This window comes from Gambusia affinis, linkage group LG02 (assembly GCF_019740435.1).
Source record: "Gambusia affinis linkage group LG02, SWU_Gaff_1.0, whole genome shotgun sequence".
Lineage (NCBI taxonomy): Eukaryota > Metazoa > Chordata > Actinopteri > Cyprinodontiformes > Poeciliidae > Gambusia > Gambusia affinis.
Genome location: NC_057869.1, coordinates 30,986,901 through 31,004,866, shown reverse-complemented (window position 1 = coordinate 31,004,866; position 17,966 = coordinate 30,986,901). Strand labels below are relative to the sequence as shown.

The 17,966-nt window shown below is 39.9% G+C and overlaps 1 protein-coding gene across 5 annotated transcripts in view; it reads left to right on the top strand.

Moving 5' to 3' along the window:
* Positions 1 to 17,966, top strand: part of znf536 (zinc finger protein 536) — a 236,756-nt gene that overhangs the window by 174,672 nt on the left and 44,118 nt on the right. For all 5 annotated transcript variants that reach the window (XM_044142938.1, XM_044142947.1, XM_044142959.1 and 2 more), the window contains one exon: positions 9,837 to 11,609. In XM_044142938.1, the coding sequence (XP_043998873.1) occupies positions 9,837 to 11,609 (1,773 nt within the window). The remainder of the gene's footprint in view (positions 1 to 9,836; positions 11,610 to 17,966) is intronic.

Here is a 17,966-nt window from a genome sequence, read left to right as displayed (position 1 = left end):
TTAATGAAGAAAAACATAATGTGAGGGTGTTTTGTAAGGTGCTGTATTTCTGCATATGAGAATATGTTGTTACGGTGAGGCTTAGGATCGGCCAGGAATGTTTTAATATAATGTTAACAACATTTAGCTTGCTATACACATCCGCATGTTTATACCTGACAAAGTATATTGAAATATCATATAGATATACATGGTGCCATAGATAAAAAATTTTTAACATACAATAATACATCTTTACATTTAAGTTTCTAAATTTGAGTTTTTAGGGTTGGATATATGTACCAGACTATTGCTAGGTCTCCCTTTGGCACAAAAATGACTTACAAATTAGATGATCTTAACATATTTAGTTATTACTAAAGACTAGAGGCTTAATATTGTACAGTAGTTTATATTATATGAACATGTAATGGAATATTGTGTCTTTTAAATATAGAATGGTAAAGTGTATGGTTTGGAAAGGTGTTCCTTTTAAATCCAGCTCAGCCAAAGGGGAAACTGTGGGTAAAGGATGCCCCATAAAGGCAATAAGCTGCAGGTTTCACTGTAAACTTTTGAACAGAAATGGCCAAAATCCCATTACAATTCACCTATGGCATTTCACTCATGTTACTCCTGAAGCTCAAACTGAAAAGGGACATAAATTTCAACAAAACAAGATATTTGAGAAGCTGGAACAATATTTAATTTGTTATACTTTGGTTGTGTAATTGAGTTTAAACATTGGATAATCTTGAAAATCCAGATTGAAGAAACTTTACTTGACCATCCTGCAGGGCCTTTACAAACAGACTAATTTGCATGGAGAGAACTAAGTAACCTACATTTGCCTGGTCAAAGCATTATTGAGCAAGGCATTAAGATCCTTACCTACAGCTTACCTGGATCACCTCAATAGGATTAAGGAGGTTAAGAGTTCAACTGAATACTCGTAATGGAAATACATACTGCATCCTGAAAGAGTTCACACTCTTGTTAAAATGCCTGATTTTTCTAATATAAAAAATGCCTCCTTTGTAAAACCTTAAGAAACCTTTTGCACTTTTGTATATGTTTATCCCACAGTATTGTTTACTTAAGTTAAAATACCCAAAGTATACGTCAAATTAAAGGTGGAACAGTTTGTCCGCAGCCACTTTTCCATTAGAAATATATATTTTTATATGTCAATATAGAAATATATGAACTTTGTCAATATTACATCAATGTTGGAAAACAAAACAATTCCACAATTCTGTTTTTCAATTAAATAAGAAACATAATTGAAATCATATATTAATAAATTTGTTCATGTGTCATTACAAACATAATCCTCCTGTTGTTGTCTTCTTCATGTTTTTCAGCAGTGGTAACATCTTGTTGTTGATCATGTGACTTGTGTTGTGCAAAAAAGTCTATAGCAGTTTTGTGAAATAAACTAATTACGAAACAGCCAAACAAAACACCTCATCCTAGCAGCAACAACTTTTTCAAAATTGGAGTGTTTCAATAAAGTTAATTTATTTTCCAAATGTCAAATTACACAATTCTCTGGTCAATTGAAATGCAGCTTTTTAATGTCATAAAAACCTGCTGTGTTCATGAACGTGGAGGATTGAGCCAAAAGAAAGTTAACCTGAGCTGAAACCAAACCAAACAGCAAATCCTATTTAGCAGTTTTAAAAAGTCTGTTCTCATTTGCTTGTATTTCCTTTTCGTCTGTCAGGGTGCTGAAATGATAAGGAGCCCCCTTTTGTTTCCCCAATGAAAGCACATATTGATCCGAGGCCAGGAGAAAACCTTCAATCTGCACCATGCTAACACATCCAGTAACACTTACAAAATTAGATTTCTTAAGTTAAATAGCACAACCAGGCTGTGCTATCCCAGCAGCACTCCAGTAGCTGGTGATGACTTTGGGAGCCATTTGATATCTGTTAGGTCAGAGAGCTGAGTTATGTCTGCTTTGAGTAGTATGCTGCAGTAAGAACACCCCTGAGGGCCATATTTTATCATGAAGGAAGTGCAGACCTCCACCTTGGCCTGGTGTTTTGCAAAACATTTAACAAAATACACCACTAGGCCGATCTGATTTCCTCCACTGTATATTTTACATTCATTTGTTCATATTTCAACATATAGTGAAACAACGGAGAAGCTCTCAAACCTCCCGCCCCCCACCTCCTTCGCTCTTCCGCAAAACTTGGAAGGTTTAGTGAGGATGTTGTCTTTTCAAAAGGAATGTATCCTTGGACATGGGCCTGTTTAAACACAGATTTAATAGTGTCTCTTCCACACATGGGGGGGAAGCTTGATGCATCCCCAATATGTGGTCTTTAAATCATCCCTGTGCGCTAATCGGAGCAGCTCCATTATCACCACAAGATGACTTCTGCAGGGGCTGAAGATCTGCTCTGTGCTCCGGTGACAATGCGTGGAAATTCACAGATGACAGCCGAGCTCTCGTTACCCTAATGCAAAGTGACTGACACAATAGAGTTGCTTACCGAACTGGCCAAGGCGGCATTGTGCGGTGCAATGCGGAGATTAATGAGTGACTAACACCGGCTTGAAAGGAATGAAGTGAATTTAAATTCCTCAAAAAGTTAAAGAGCTAATGTTACAGTATTAATTTCCTCTTGAACATCGAGTGGGAAAATATCCATTAGCAAAATTAACCACAGTTTTCTAGGTAGCTAACATTGTGCGACTGTGGCACTACAGTGTGGGGCCAGAGCTAATGAACACACTGCAGAGGGTGATATTTCATTATACAAATTAATGCTCACATTTTAATGGGAAAGTCACATAATGAATCTAGGCTTCAGTGACAGCAATTAGAGGCCCAGATTGTCCCCTTCTGGACAAGGCACTATTTAGCAGTAAGCAGCTGTGTGTAAAAAAAAAAAGAAAAAAGAAAAAAAGACCTCGCTCCTGACAATAGCTTCACATAACTTCAGGCTGAAGCACATAGCCAATAAGAGTGCCTGCTCGCTTTAAATGAGCAGAGGGGGAGAGAAAGAAATGGAGACAGGGGGAGAGAAGAAGCATGACTTGCCCGTGTCATTTAACCTTAACCTAACCTTGTAATCAGGATGAATCAAGAGGGACCTGTGATCTCCGTCTCTATTCCTCTCACTCCTTTGGGCCCCTCTCTCTCCTCCTTTCCATTCTTCCTCTGAGAAACTGCGTGTGGAGGTGTGGGGGGGTTCAGCGCATTTACCTTTTTCTCATCCTTTCCTAATCTCTTCTCTTCAGTGTTTTTAATACAGTAACAGTGCAAGATTTAATATTCCCCTGTAGAGCACACTTAATATCCAAAGTTCCCCTGTGCATACAGCATCCCTTTATGGTGTGATTTTCCCTCTTTAATAATTGAACAGTTAGTCCTGGCAATGTGAGAAACACTGCCAGATTACCCCTAACTGCCAAAAGACAAAGATGCTAGCATTAGAAGATTTATTTTTGACAACAACCATACAATAAATGTATTTAAGAAAAAAAAAACAAACACAAAAAAAAACCCTAATGAGTACAAGAGTTAACGTATATAATAAATTCAGTTTCTGTTGTAACGTTATTCAAGTATGAGCAAGATTTTGGTGAGTCAAAGAAAACAGAATTACCATGAAAGCTGTAACGTATGTTTAGTATCTGCCTGAAGGAAAGAGCATGACAGAAAAAATGACTGTATAATGAATGGACTTTATGATATTTTCACAACTAACAATCCAGTTGACTCAGTTCGATTGACCTGGCTTTCCTTCACATTGCACTTACTGTGTCAAATGAACCAACCCTTTGAAAAACCTGTTCCCCTCCTTGCCTGTGGTGGCGCTGCACCAAGAACCACAGAAGATAGCAACATGAAAACCTCTAAGCTAGACAGACTGCAACGCCCTTGTAACCAAAGATGCAGTTGCAGGATTTCTTTGTCTCTAGTTTTTCAACAACGGCCCCAGTGTGAGTCATTTCTCCCACTAGCATTAGACACGTGTTTTGGTTGTATTTACCCACAATGCCCTGCAGTATAGCTCACTTCCTGCTTTTCAACTGGACTTTCCAGTCTAATAAAGTGCAAATGGATTAAAGAGGAAAAGCAGGGCTGACGTGAATGCTCCCTTAATGTTCAGACGTTTTCTGGGAAAGTCCTGTTGGAGGATGATGGATAGATTATAGCTTATCTGTTGTTCAAAACCCACAAAGCTCCTCAGATCAAGTTTCTGTAATGCAAATGTGTTTCCAAAAATGCTGTCACAGTTTAAGTGAATGGCTTTGAAGACACATTTAAACTGTTGTTTTTTTTTTTGTTTTGTTTTTTTTTATTACTATTGAGTCTACAGTTATTTACATGGCAGACTGTGGTGGTTGACAGTTTTTCATAATGACTTTTGTATATAAAAACACAGTGCATAACAGAACGGGTTACGTCAAAGAACACAAAGCATTAGCACTTTTTAAATTTTCACTCTGAGGTTAAATCAGCAGTAAATATATTGTATCTTTAAACTGCTTTTCCTGTCATACTGACCCTTCGAAAGGCTGAGCACTAGAACACATTCACACATCAACTGCAGATCGACAGGCAACTTAGGGATAAGCGGCTCGCCCATGGGGACATTAGCTTAACTTTTTTTCGGCATATTTTTAAGTATTACAATACAAATGTTTGATTTCAAAATGATGTATTCGGTTTTGCAAAAAAAAAAAAGGGTTTATTTATTTATTCATTTATTTCTTTGCTTGTTTGAGGTCATTTTTGGCTTTTCTGAAAAAGAGTTACCGATAATGTGCAAAAAGGGAGTTGAAAACACATTTGCTGATAAGCTCTGACATAGCAAAATTTCCCTTCTATTTTTCTGAAATGTGTGGTCCAGGCTAGTTTTCCAACTCTGCATCTCGTTTATGAGAGCCATACGTAGCGTCAACTTCTGACCAAATTACAGTCACTGTACTGTATTTCCACCAAACCAGTAGATGAAAGCACACCTAATTTGCATCTTAATTTTTAGCAGCATTTTAAAAGTTTGCTTAACATGTCTACCACAGAAAAAGAGAAAGAGGTTCAAACTGGTTAATCACCTAAAAGAAAGGCCAAAGCGAATTTCTGCCATTTCAAAATTCTTTTTAAAGAGTAGAGTCGTTCATGTTTTCCTAGGTTACTGCTAGATTTACATAGCAACTTGTGACACGCTGTGGCTCATTGGGTACTGAGTCATCTTGCAATAGGAAGGTTGCTGGTTTGGTTCCAACCTCCCTTTGTTACATTTCAGGATAGCTATGTTTCTATCCAATTGTCGTGGATTTTAACAATTACAAAGAAATAAAATAGCACTTGTATCATCACTGTGACACTTACAGAAGTTATTTGAAGACAGTAAAATGATAGAAGTCCTTTTTGATCTTGACTTTTGTCAGCTTCAGCATCTAAGACCAAATAATCTGGATTTACACCAAACGTAAGGTTGTCTGCATCACACTGCATACTATGTGTTTATAACCTTTCAGTAAATCCTCACTTAAAAAAACATAACTATCCCCCCATCTGATCACATTCACACTATTTTGTTAGTTTTACTTTTAGACTTTCATGCCCCTTTTTAATAAGATGTCACTTGACAATTAAAACACACATCAAAGACAGCAAGAATATTAACATGCTGATATTAAGGGTAATTTTTTATTTGCTTGGGTTCTATTAACACACCTTAATTAAGCATTTCTTCCTCATTGTTGCTATGACATAAATCAAATGTTGCCATTGTTCTAGCTAAACAAAAAATCCTTTACCTGTTTTCTGTCAGCAGGTGCTCCTCTGTGTACTTTCTGAGGTGTATGCAGACACATTATAGGCCACATTATAAAATAATATTTCCACCTCTTTAGCGCAGCGCCTCTGTGCGGCTCATGTTGGGCATACCCACGTTTTACGCCACTGCCTGTCAGTTGTGCCACTTTAATTTCCCCCTCTGCAGTAAGCATGGACAAGTAGGCACAACTATTCACAGGGTACCTTAACCTTCAGTAAAAAGGTTTAGGTTATGATTGCTTACGTATCTGCCTACTTGTGCTCTCTAAGACACAAAAACACACGCCTATACACGCAAGCACACACACACCACACATGCACACAGTGTTGAGCTGACACGCATGCATAAACATGTGTTCACACACACATTCCAAATGGTGCGCACACACGTCCATAATGATAAAATACATGTTTGTTGTTTTTTTCTTTCAACAAAAATGTAAAAAAAAAATATATATAGTGTATTTGTTATAACAGTGGCAATAATCTTATCTGTGCCTTGTTTTTTTTTTACCAATTTATACTAATTGCAAAGAAAATTAAACCTTTTAAGTTCAAAGGATCAATGGCAGATTGATTTGAAAGACTCGAAACTGGTCACAGCCAGTCATCATTTTAACAGTACTTATCTCTGAATCATTTGAAACCACGTCACAGCTAACAAAATGTCCTATCTGTGCTTTCCGTCCATTTAGATACTAAAAATAAAATAAAATAAAATAATCTAACAACTGTGAAAAGTTGACCAATCTATTTTTAAATACCACGAAGCAGTTTCCTGGCTTTGATGCAGGAATGATCTGTCATGTGCCTGGGAAGTTGTGCTGTTTGGCTGATATCAATTAAAAGTGGATTAACGGGTACATAATGACCTTTAGCAGTAAATTGTGTGTAATGTTGCAAGGCAGGATACAGTATATTCCCCAGATGTCACACCAGGCCCCTGACGTATGATGGAGCAGATGTCTTAGCCAGTCCAAATGGCTCTCTAAGACACAAACACACACGCCTATACACACAAGCACACACACACCACACATGCACACAGTGTTGAGCTGACACGCATGCATAAACATGTGTTCACACACACATTCCAAATGGTGCGCACACACGTCCATAAACACAAGGAGAGGCAGAAATGCACAAGTCATCTGTTTCACTTGCTCCAGATAGTCCTGTGCTTAATTTTAATGGGAAATGGACAGAAACAGATCACTCTGAACATTTGTTTTTGCCTTTCCGACAAGCATAAGTAGGATGGGGTCACGGGTAAAATATTTTGGAAGGTTTGTCTTTGTCACTTTAGATACACACAGGATGTAAAAAGAAACTGTAAAAGCCCTTGGTATTCACCTCTGTTAGAGGACAAAATATAAAACAACAAAAAAAAAAAACTAACTGTTTGGTAGTAGCCTGTTAGCGCATTACATTTTGATTTGATTTTGAAATCTAGCAGATTGTGATGACGTCTCTTACCCACAGCCCTCTTAGAGGGACCCCATAGATCCTCTGTCAACTTCAGTTTTAAATCTAACAGGAGCATTTCCAAACTTTATTTTCTGTTGATGTAGTCATTCTATTGATTGATTTTCACTCTGGATATGTTATTTCTTTGTTGTTATTTATGTGACAAAACACTCAACTTTGGTTTTATCAAATCATTGCACATCCTATGTCAAGGTCGGGGAGAAATTTAAGCTAAGTCTTTTTGTTTTCTTAGAAAAAAAGCCCTTTTTGCACCTCGAGATGTTTCATTAAAGGTCAAAAATTATGTATTTGAACAGGGGTGAGTACATATTTGAGCACAACTATATACCTTGTTAGTGCATATAAATCTGTATTTTCCCCTTAAACATTAACAGTGTCTTATTAGGGAAGAAAAAACAGAGGATGGGAAAAAAAAAAAATCTTATCAGTCTAATTTCTGTCTAATTTGGCTCTTAGAATATCATTTTGTCCAGTTAGAGGAATTGAGAATGATCATTTGCATCAGGGACGTTTCCTTATTAAATCAGCACTGAGCCTCTGTTCGGCAGCTCACAGGAGAAGCACTTATTGGGTTAAAAGCTCATCTCATATGGTTTATTTTAAATATACTCTATGCTTCACAGACACTCTGCTGTAAGAGAAAAGATATCAAATCATTGTCTTTCTTTCTCCCGTCAGGGTTATCTGTCTCTCTCCATGCTCTCCTTCTCTTTTCTTTGCTGTTTTTTCTCTTATTCTTTCTTTTTACACTCCTCAGCAGTTCCACCTTCAATTTTCTTTTGTATAGCCCCCTATTCTTTTCTCTCCCGTATCAATATTCTATTGAGTTGGTGTTTGTGGCCCTTTATTTGAGAACTCTGCAGTAGGTCTGCAGATCACAGAGTCTTTTTCTGGAATGGTGCCCTCTAAATAATGATAAATTACTTGAGCAGTATGCCATTTGCTAATTATATCCATGATTTACTACACAGCCCGACTTAAATCATTCAAACCAGCCTTGCGTAACAATGCTTTTTTTTCTTCTCTATGAAATGTTTTCCATGCGTATAATCTAAATATTTTATTGGCATATACTTTAAATATATAGAAAGAATGCGCATACTAAACTCTACAGCCATCCGATTCCCCTTTTATTTATTTTCCCACCAATCTGCATGCCTTTACACACAGTTATTGTTATCCCTCTTACAGAAATTCCACTCTGGCAACTTTTTATATGTATGTGTTTCAAAAAAAAAAGAAAGAAAAAAAATCAAGCTTAGCATTTTTTCCCTCTTTGTTCATTGTTTAATGAATCCAAATCTGGCTCAGACGCCAAGCCTATTATAATTGCTAGCAGGATGTGTTCTATTTCAACATAAGTATCATTCCTATGGAAGATCTACTTCAAGCAGAATAATGCTAGAGTAAAACCATCATCAGGAATATCCATGAATATGGATGTGAAGCATAAATAAACACATGTAGATGTTACAGAACAGATTCCCCCGTCTTTTACTGTAATATAAATCACTTTCATCTGTATCCTCTGTAGTGAATCATATTGTTCTTTATCACCGGGCTCCAAACAGACATGTGGTCCGCATGTGTTGCCTGCAATTTTCCCCTCGTCCTTTTATTACTTTTACATAGCAGTTTAGCCTAGTTTGTATTCTTATTTGATTCGCTGCAGTGTGGTCAGGGTTGCATTACTCTCAGAGCCCTCCACCTCCTCCCATCAACACCCACACACACACACGCACACGCACACACACACACACCAACATCCTCCCACCCCACAGGAGAAGCTGCAAATGGGGATTGTCCGAGAAATTACACTCTCACTGCCAAGGCACACGCCTGAGAGCAAACAAAGCAAGAGAACAGAGACAGTGACCCCACTCCAAACACACAAACACACACCCTTGCACGCACATTTTGTTATAAATACATCCTTCGAAGAACAGATAACATCCAGATAGTTTTGTTCACAGATGAAATTATCATCGGTACCAGTGAATCGAAAGCAGCATATAGTGAAACGTCTTTATGGTGTTGATATGAGTGATGGCTCACTTGGTGAAGCTGGATCAGCCCATGACCACTGGCCGGCTCCTGTCCTAACATAAGCACATTAACACATATATAGACATCAGGCGGAGATGGACCGCTGACTGGAAGACAGAAGACTTCCAGTCACCCGTAGTTGTTGTTGAATGAAAGACTTCTCTGGTTCATTAGTTGTAGCCTATTTTTTCTTCTTGTTTGTGTTTGTATGTTTATGTTTCTCAAACTTCCTTCTACTTTTAAAAGCCATCTTTTTTTAGGTACCTAAAGCTGACATTTTTAATATGAACTAATATCCTTTCTCTTAGTGGTTAATGAAATGCATATCTTTTTGGTGAGCTCATTTGACCTAATTTTCTTTGTTGAGGGAGGTTACATGACCCTAGGGTCCACTTTCCCTGCTCCAATAAATAGATTTTGATATAGAGTTAATGTAATAAGCAGGTTAATTATTCACTGTTTTCCTTGTCTTTTTCTTTCTTTCTCGCTCTCTGTCTCTGTTTTGGCTTCTCAGGAGAGAAACCCTACCGATGCCCTCATTGTGACTATGCTGGCACCCAGTCTGCCAGTCTGAAATACCACCTGGAGCGCCACCATCGTGAACGTCAAAACGGCTCCAACACATCAGGCTCGTCCTCTGGCCACAACACATCTTCAGACCATAAAGATGATCCTGGGAAAGCAGGTAGTGGGATCTTCGCCCGACCAGATGTACTTCGTAATGTTTTCAAGGGCATGCCAGCCAATCTGGACTTCAGAGCTGGTCCGCTGCTGCCACATCAGTGGGCATCGGCTGGTATCATAGCGCCACATGAACGAGATCGCGATCGTGGGGATCGGCGTTTTGATGCGATCCATTCAGCTGAGAACCTGAAGACTCTGGATGGCCAATCCCCCATTGTTTCAGCAGCTGACGGTGCCGCCAGCTTCTCCGACCTGAGCAGGGCTTACCAAAGTATGATAGGGAACGGAGTCCACTTCCAAGGTTCTCTCCAAGCTTTCATGGACAATTTTGTCCTCAGCTCTATGAAGAAAGATGTTGCTGACAACCACAACCCTGTCCATCTCCCAGTTCAGCGTTACCATGATAACGGTGAGCCGAAAGCCAAACGTGTTGTCTCAAGTGACCAAGAGAAAGATGACAAACCAGAAGCCAAGAAGCATTCAGAGACTGGAAAGCCTGGGTCCCAGTATGAACCTCTTGATCTTTCTGTATCAGTACGTCCTGAGTCTGGACCCGGATCCCTGCCTGGCTCCTCGATCACTGTTCACGATAATGTGGCTTGGCACGGCTGCCTCTTCTGCTCTTTCTCTACTTCCTCTTTGGAACTCATGGCTCTACACCTTCAAGCTAACCACCTGGGTAAAGCCCAAATGCAGCGGGCTGATGCCGGCAAGGAGATTCAGCAAGAGGGTGTTCCCACCAACTCTACCATTCATTCTTCCAATATCAAGAGCTCTGCTTTGGCACTGGAGAGAGAAGGAGACAGAGATAGTGAGAAAATCCAAGGAGTTTGGAACAACCACATCGACCAACCATACAACCCCTTCCAAAGTGATTTCTTCAGGAGGTTCGGTGGTCTGTATGATGGCTCTTCAAGAGTTACCCCAGGCCTTCAAGGTTATATAGCGGAGCAGGGACTGGAACTGCACAATCAGGTCATTGGAGGAACACCATCAGCTGTGAATGACCAGATTGCTGACAGGGGTTCCTGTGGAGAAACTGAGTATGACCGCATTGGATCAGATGAAGAAATCACAAAAGCTGGGGAGCACAGCAGATGCGGGACCCCTTCAAACACTCCAAAGAGACCCCAGCTACAGAATAACTCAGAGGAAGAGGATGATGACGGTAGAGTGGCTGAAGAAGAGGAGGAAAGAGATGATGATGAACAAATGGACTTGGATAAAGAGGAAGAAGGCAGTCCTGCTTCTGACCACAGCCAGTCTCACGCTAAACAGCTGCAAGATGACTCTTCTCTTACTCTAATGAGCAATGCTGGTTTACCAGCTTCCTCCAACACCATGAAGCCATTGTCCCTGGTTCCCCAAGCCCAGAACCAAAACCTGGTGCTGGACAAGCAGTGGCAGCAGGGCCTGGGCCTCCTGTCCTCGGAAGGTGCATCGGGACTTTTGAAGGCTGATCCGCAGGCCCACCTGGAGCAGCAAATGACCATGCTGTCTGTCCTCCGAGCCTACAGTAACGACTCCACCCCTACGTTCAACGGCCTGGGAGGCGGAAGTGGCGGATCCATCACGGGCGGCGTGAAGAGGTCTGATGGAACCGGTGAGCATGTGTGACACCTCATGGCATAGTTAATACTGGAAACCACACACATATTTACAAACAACCTCACAGAAACAAAAGCCTTATACCTGTATAAAACAAAACTTATAAGGTAGATTAAATTGCACCATTGCTGCATACACATAAACCCCAAAGCTCACAAATGCATAAACCCTTTATTTTTTGCTTGACACCCACAAAGGTAGTCCCAAACACTCACTAAATATCTCAAGATTGGCCCTGAAGTGATTTGAGCCTTATTTCAAGCAAGTTTAGAAGCTATCAGCCTGGCGACTAGCAACAGATTAATCTTTATTACACGTTTATATTACTGGGAGTGCAGTTCCTCCCTCCTGCTCCTCAGCATGGGGGGAATAACCCTGGATGAGTCAGAGCAGGACCTCAGTTCCCTGTACCATCTCCTCCACATGTCTCTTAACCATCTTAGCCCTCATAAAGCCGGCTCCCAAAAGCCCATTACTTTATAAGATTCGTCGATCTATGACCCTGTGAAAAATGAACTGTCAGCTTTCATGATTCTGCTAAGGTTATAGCTGATCCTTGAGACTGAAGAAAAAAAGGTCTTTTTATCTCACCCTCCCTATTTTTTTCTTTTACAGTGCTCGCTAGTGGTCGAGTGTCTGTGTAAAAAGAGAGTAAAAATGAGTGCTGTTGGACATCAGTATCCATGAGCCATCTACCAGTGACACATAGTTAATGTCAATCAATGGTTTCATTAGTTTTAATAATATCATTGATATTTTTTGTTATGTCCAAAGCAAAAAGGAAACTAAATGGCTGCAACTAGACAGCAAACTCAGTATTTATGGGCACAAGGAAATAAGATAATAGTCACTATGAAGTATTCTTAAAAAGAGAGAAAGTCTTTGTAGCAGAATGTCCACATGCGTTAATCTGGAAGCTAGAAATGTCAAGTGGATAGCTGTGTTTGCCATTACAAATATTTAACTTTGAATTTCAGGCTTTTTTTATTGCACTAATAATCACATTTAGGCATTATAGAGGATATGAGTAAAATCAAATCCCTTTTTTAGGAGTCCTAGGATTTAAATGAGATAAAAGTGATTATTTAGCTTCTCTAAGAAGCTCTATGGAATCACTTTGAAAAGCAAAACCATAATTTGGGTCTGATGTAAATTGTTTTCCAGATGTAAACAGGATTTTGATTAGCTAAAGGTGGGAAAAAATCACTTATAAGTGATTAGGTTCATAAGTGTTTTAGTAATTCTGTATAAGATACTTCACATTAACTGTTAAATATGTTTCATTTATTTGGCAGAAAAGTTGTTTAAAACTGCTGGCCCATAATAGCTATTAGCTGTCAGTGCATTTGGTCTCTTCGTAGCCACTTAGTTTCTTAATTGATAACACTTCAGGTTATGTTTAACTGAAGTATCTGCAAATTTTTGCAAATAAGATCTGCAAAAATTTTCTTATTGTGTTTTTGTATTCGGCTGAAATATACTCCAACTAGTAGCTCAGTTTGGTCGCAGTCATCATCAAATGTTCCCTGAAAAAAATCAGAGTTGTATATTTCAGCTAGTTGAAATGAGTTGACATAGAAACATAAGGGAAGAATGTGGATACAGTGTTTTCAGGACAAACTAACATTTTTACCATCCTCGTTGACAACGCTGTCAGTGTTTTCTATTATCCTTCCTGTTTCTGCCGGTCCTGTTTCATACGCTACTGTTGCGTGGCTGGAAGGGAAATAATAGGCACACTTGTCTCAGTAAAATGCACTATTACAGTCCTTCTTTATGTATCCACTTGTAAACCCCTTGTGTTGGGGGGATCACCCGCAGCTTGAACAAAAAAAGGAAAAAAGAAATGACACACATTCCACTGTTACATGGTGGGTGGAAAAAAAAAAAAGAAGAAGGTGGGGGTAGTAGCACAGACGTCTGTAAAACTCAATTCAGACCTGGCAAAATGTGATTATCTTGAGTGGGTTTGCATTAGGTTTGTATGCAAATATGGCATAAATCATTAATATCGAAATTCTCCCCTGAATGTGCGGGAAGCGTCGTAGGGCACGCGTTGCACGTCTGGACTGACCGCTTCTTCATTAGTATGCCCGGAGGAGGCACAACGGGCCACAATATACATGAGTCTAGTTGCACTTTGACTCTTAACAGATATAGATGAAGATGTGAGAATTTACACAAACTCACACTCAACCTGTCTGTGATATTAAAGCACACCTCAAACTGGCCCTGGAAATTAGGTTTATCAATAAATGTCATTAGCAGCATCAGTGGCCCCGAGGTTTCTGTAATCAGACAAGGTATCTGGTTACATAAGTACAGTTCATAGTAAAGATTGATATATACTCACACCATTTGCTGTACTCTAGGTGTGCTTAACACAATCAATACTTGGCTGCGCTGTGGACCTATCTATAGCCATGCATTATCAAACATGAAGTATTACATTATTCAAACGGTGCTGTACACGCCAGGTCTGCTTGCGAACATTGCTCCTCACGTTGTATTACTCACGTTACCTCAACCCCCTTGTTCACTTAATATATTAAATGTGGTGTGGGACTTTGGAAGGTTGAGACTGACAAGCTGGAGAGCGTCGTGCTCGGAGGATTTTAGAGCAGAAAATGGCAGCCCTCATAGCTGAGCACCTCTTAGAATTAGAGGAGTAGGCAAAAGAAAGAAGCCAGGGAAATGCTTGGATGTGTTCAATTAGACCCATCAGTATATCAAGGACTCTTATGGTATACTCTATAGTTCTCCTAATAATTACTGTTTTGTTTGTGTTAGTGGAAAAAAAAGGCTCTCACTCAGCTATTTTATGCTTTATAAATGTATGACAAATATGCTGTTACAAGCTTTTTTTTAATGCATGATCTTTGTGACAGGTAACTACATCAATGTTACGAAACCTTTACCTAGCTCTCCTCAAGAGACAATTCATGAGACTTGCATAATTTTTATACATTTCTGACAGGATTGTGTCATCTTTCCATGGTCTGGATTCCTCCACTAAACTTCTAAAAGCATCCATTTTAGATGAATTGCTGTAATCTTTCTTGACAAAATGGTTTCTTTGTCATGCCTAGCTGAATGATTTACTGCCTAGCACAAGTTTTTCACATGCAAGTTTGCATATAAATGCAAGTAAACCAATTTTTACATGTATTCCTTTCTTCCACATTGGGGAAATTTGCTCAGTTAGTTGCAGACCTCCAGTTTACCCGATGACTGTGAGCAGGATCATTAAAATCATCGTAACATGTTCAGGTTACTCTTGTTTTTCATTTCTTTTATTAAACGATCTAATTGCAGATATTACCTGTCTGACCATATCAGTGCTCTTTCACGGAACCTTACCCATTTAAACATGAGATACATTCTAATACTAAACATGAAAGCAACTCCAGAATTTAAAATTTTTCTAAAATTTTCAAGGAAAACAAAAACTGATTGTTCAATTTCCCTTCTTTTTTTCCCCACCGGATCAAATGATTAAATGGTTTAGTCATGTCTAATTCAGCCATTTTTAGTTTTTTTTCTGGTAACCAGACTAACTTAATTAAAACTTGAACCAACATCTGAGTGTCCAGATGGAAATAACTGATGTTTCTCTGTTCGGACCGATACAAGCTCACTGGAGCCCCCCCACTACCCCCTCCTTTAAATTCCTGCATTTCACTTTCCCACACTCCAGGATCCATCCTTTTTCTGTTTTTCTCACTCTCAAGTCTTTCTTTCTTTTGCTTGTTGCTTGAGGGCATGGGCTCCTCCAGTGATTAAGCCATCTGGAGGCCTGTCTGTCTGTCTCTCTGTCTGTCTGTCTGCGTGTGTGTGTGGGTGTGTGTGTGGGTCTGTGTTTTACCGAGAGGAATACTACTGTTGGCGATGTGCTTCCCCAAGCTCTCATTGTGCACCTCTGCCGTGCCGGAGTGACAGTTCTGACGGCTGGTGAAGGCAAGGTGCTATTGCAGTGATATTACCAGTTTAACTTGTGCAGAGGTGCATTATCACCTTGTCACCCAAAAGAGCAAAATAGTGTAGTTTTCAAGGAGCAATCAAATGTAATAGCTGCTGTCAAGCTGCAAACCTGTTGCTCTCACTCTCTAAAAATATCCCCCCCCCCCACTTACTAATTCCCATATATCAGTGGGCTGCTGAAAGCTTCTATCTGAAACGCCATCGTATTCTTCCTTTCTTGGCTTTTCTCAGCCATTCTTACTAATACCACCAATAATATCGGTCACATCGTGTTTCCTGTAAGTACAGCGCAGTGAATGAGAGGCAGATCGAGTTGCTCTTCATAAAAAAAATGGAGACGAATGGTGGATGATTGCAAAGTTGCATGACAATTATTCCATTCAGTGTTACAGAGACGGGATGGGGAGAAACCAGCGTGAGAACAGTCGCAGAAAGAATACGTATGTGAGTTTATATATTTGTGCAAATAAAGCGCTTTCATGTCTATATATTGTTGCACCCACCGCGAGTTTGCAGAGTATTTGATATTGGAAAACATTAAACAATGGGTTATAAATTAGCCTTCTAACCCGATATATTTGACATGATCTCTGCTTCCCATCTCGTTAGTTTGCTGTTTGTTGCTTTTCTTCCTTGACTCCTGTAGACTTTGTTCAGTTTGAGTTGCTCCTCTTAAGAATGCAACGTTCCCTTCCCCAGGCGCCCTGGAGATGTGAAGAGGATGCCTCAGAGGAGTTGTACTCATAAAGCTCCTCATCCTCCGAGGAAGAAACAGAGAGAGACAGCACATTGTGTGTGTGTGTGTGTGTGTGTGTTAGAGAGAGAGAGGAGAGAGAGATTGAAAGAAAACAGCACTGCCAGGAAAAGACACACAGGCATAATAACTACACTTACAAAGCAAGTCGACACATAATGAGACAATGCCGCAGCAACTTCAAGGAAAAATACAGATATATAAAAAACAACAGAGAGCAAGGCAGAGCGGGGAGGAAAACAAGGGATTGTGGGGGTACGGGAAAAAAAAATTATAAAAAAAACGAAGAAACTATGTCAACTTTTATTTCCTCTGCGATTCCACATCAATGGAGCCGTGCCGTGATACTAATAAAAACAAAAAAATATACACAGGTAGAGACGCACAGGCGGCAAGTTGCTGTGTTTGAAAAGCTCTGTGGCAATTAAGGACAAATAAGTTGCGTTATTTTCCCATCGCAGGGAATGATCCCGACCACTAGCTAAAAAGAATTAAAAAAAAAATCTTGTTTGATTTAACATCAAAAAAAAAAAAAAAGCGCAGACAAGCAAATAAATAAGAGCCAAATAAATAAAGTTGGTGAGGGAGAGAAAACAAAAAAAAGGAGGGGGGGGGGGGGGCAAAACAAAACCGCAGGGGGAATAAGAATAGCGAGCGTTGAAACAAATCACCCCACAACGTTACAACATTAGCAGTTAGAAAATACACTTAATTCCTCAGCAGAGATGGATATAAACTGCATTGTTGCGTTGCAAATCCCACCGACTGGATTTAAACGGCTGCATTGTTTTATTAGGGAAATATGGGGGTGGAGGAACGCTGCTTATTCTAATTACAGTGATTTAATCAGGATTAGAGAGGTTACCTGGATGAGACGAGGGGGCATCTGTGGCAAGGGCACATGCTTTTAGACAGCCGGGTTCCATGTGCCGGGATGTTCCGAAGGGCCCCGGCCCTTATCGGAACTCATCTGCGAGCGCTTCCCGACACAATGGCTTTCTTTGCTCTTGGATGTGTAAACACTGGCCTATTTGTTCTGCATCTCTGTCCCTCTTTGCGCCGTCTTTATTTCTGTCTTTTTTTTCCTCCTCTCCCTCCCTCTTGCCTAGTTAAACAGCAGTCAGAGGGAATCCATTTTAATCTGATTAATAACTTAGTTGATCACATATAACCCAATTTTCAGTCAGTGCCGTCCTTGTGCGCCCGGCCACGCCCGCGCTGACCTTTTCCAGGCGCCTCAGTAGCATTAAAGCACAATCAGCTCCATTGTTCTGCCAAAAAAAGCTGAGGATATTTGACATCATAACAAAAAATGTAATGTGCCTATCATTTTAAATGGGATATTTTTTGTTAAAGGCCAGGCATGCAGTTGAAGTGAATGTGTCCGTGTGCTGAGGGTATGTGTGTGTGTGTGTGTGTTGGGGGCTTACAACAAGTGGGATTTGAGTTTCCTGGGTCACAGAGATGGGAACAAGTTTTCCCATGAATTCACAGTAATATGAATCATCCTTTTAAAACAGATATGGTTACATATTAGTTTTGAAAGGTACAGTAACTGTCTGAGGCATAAGCCACCTTGCAACACTGGGGCCCTTTGTTCCTGGCCGAGCTAATAAC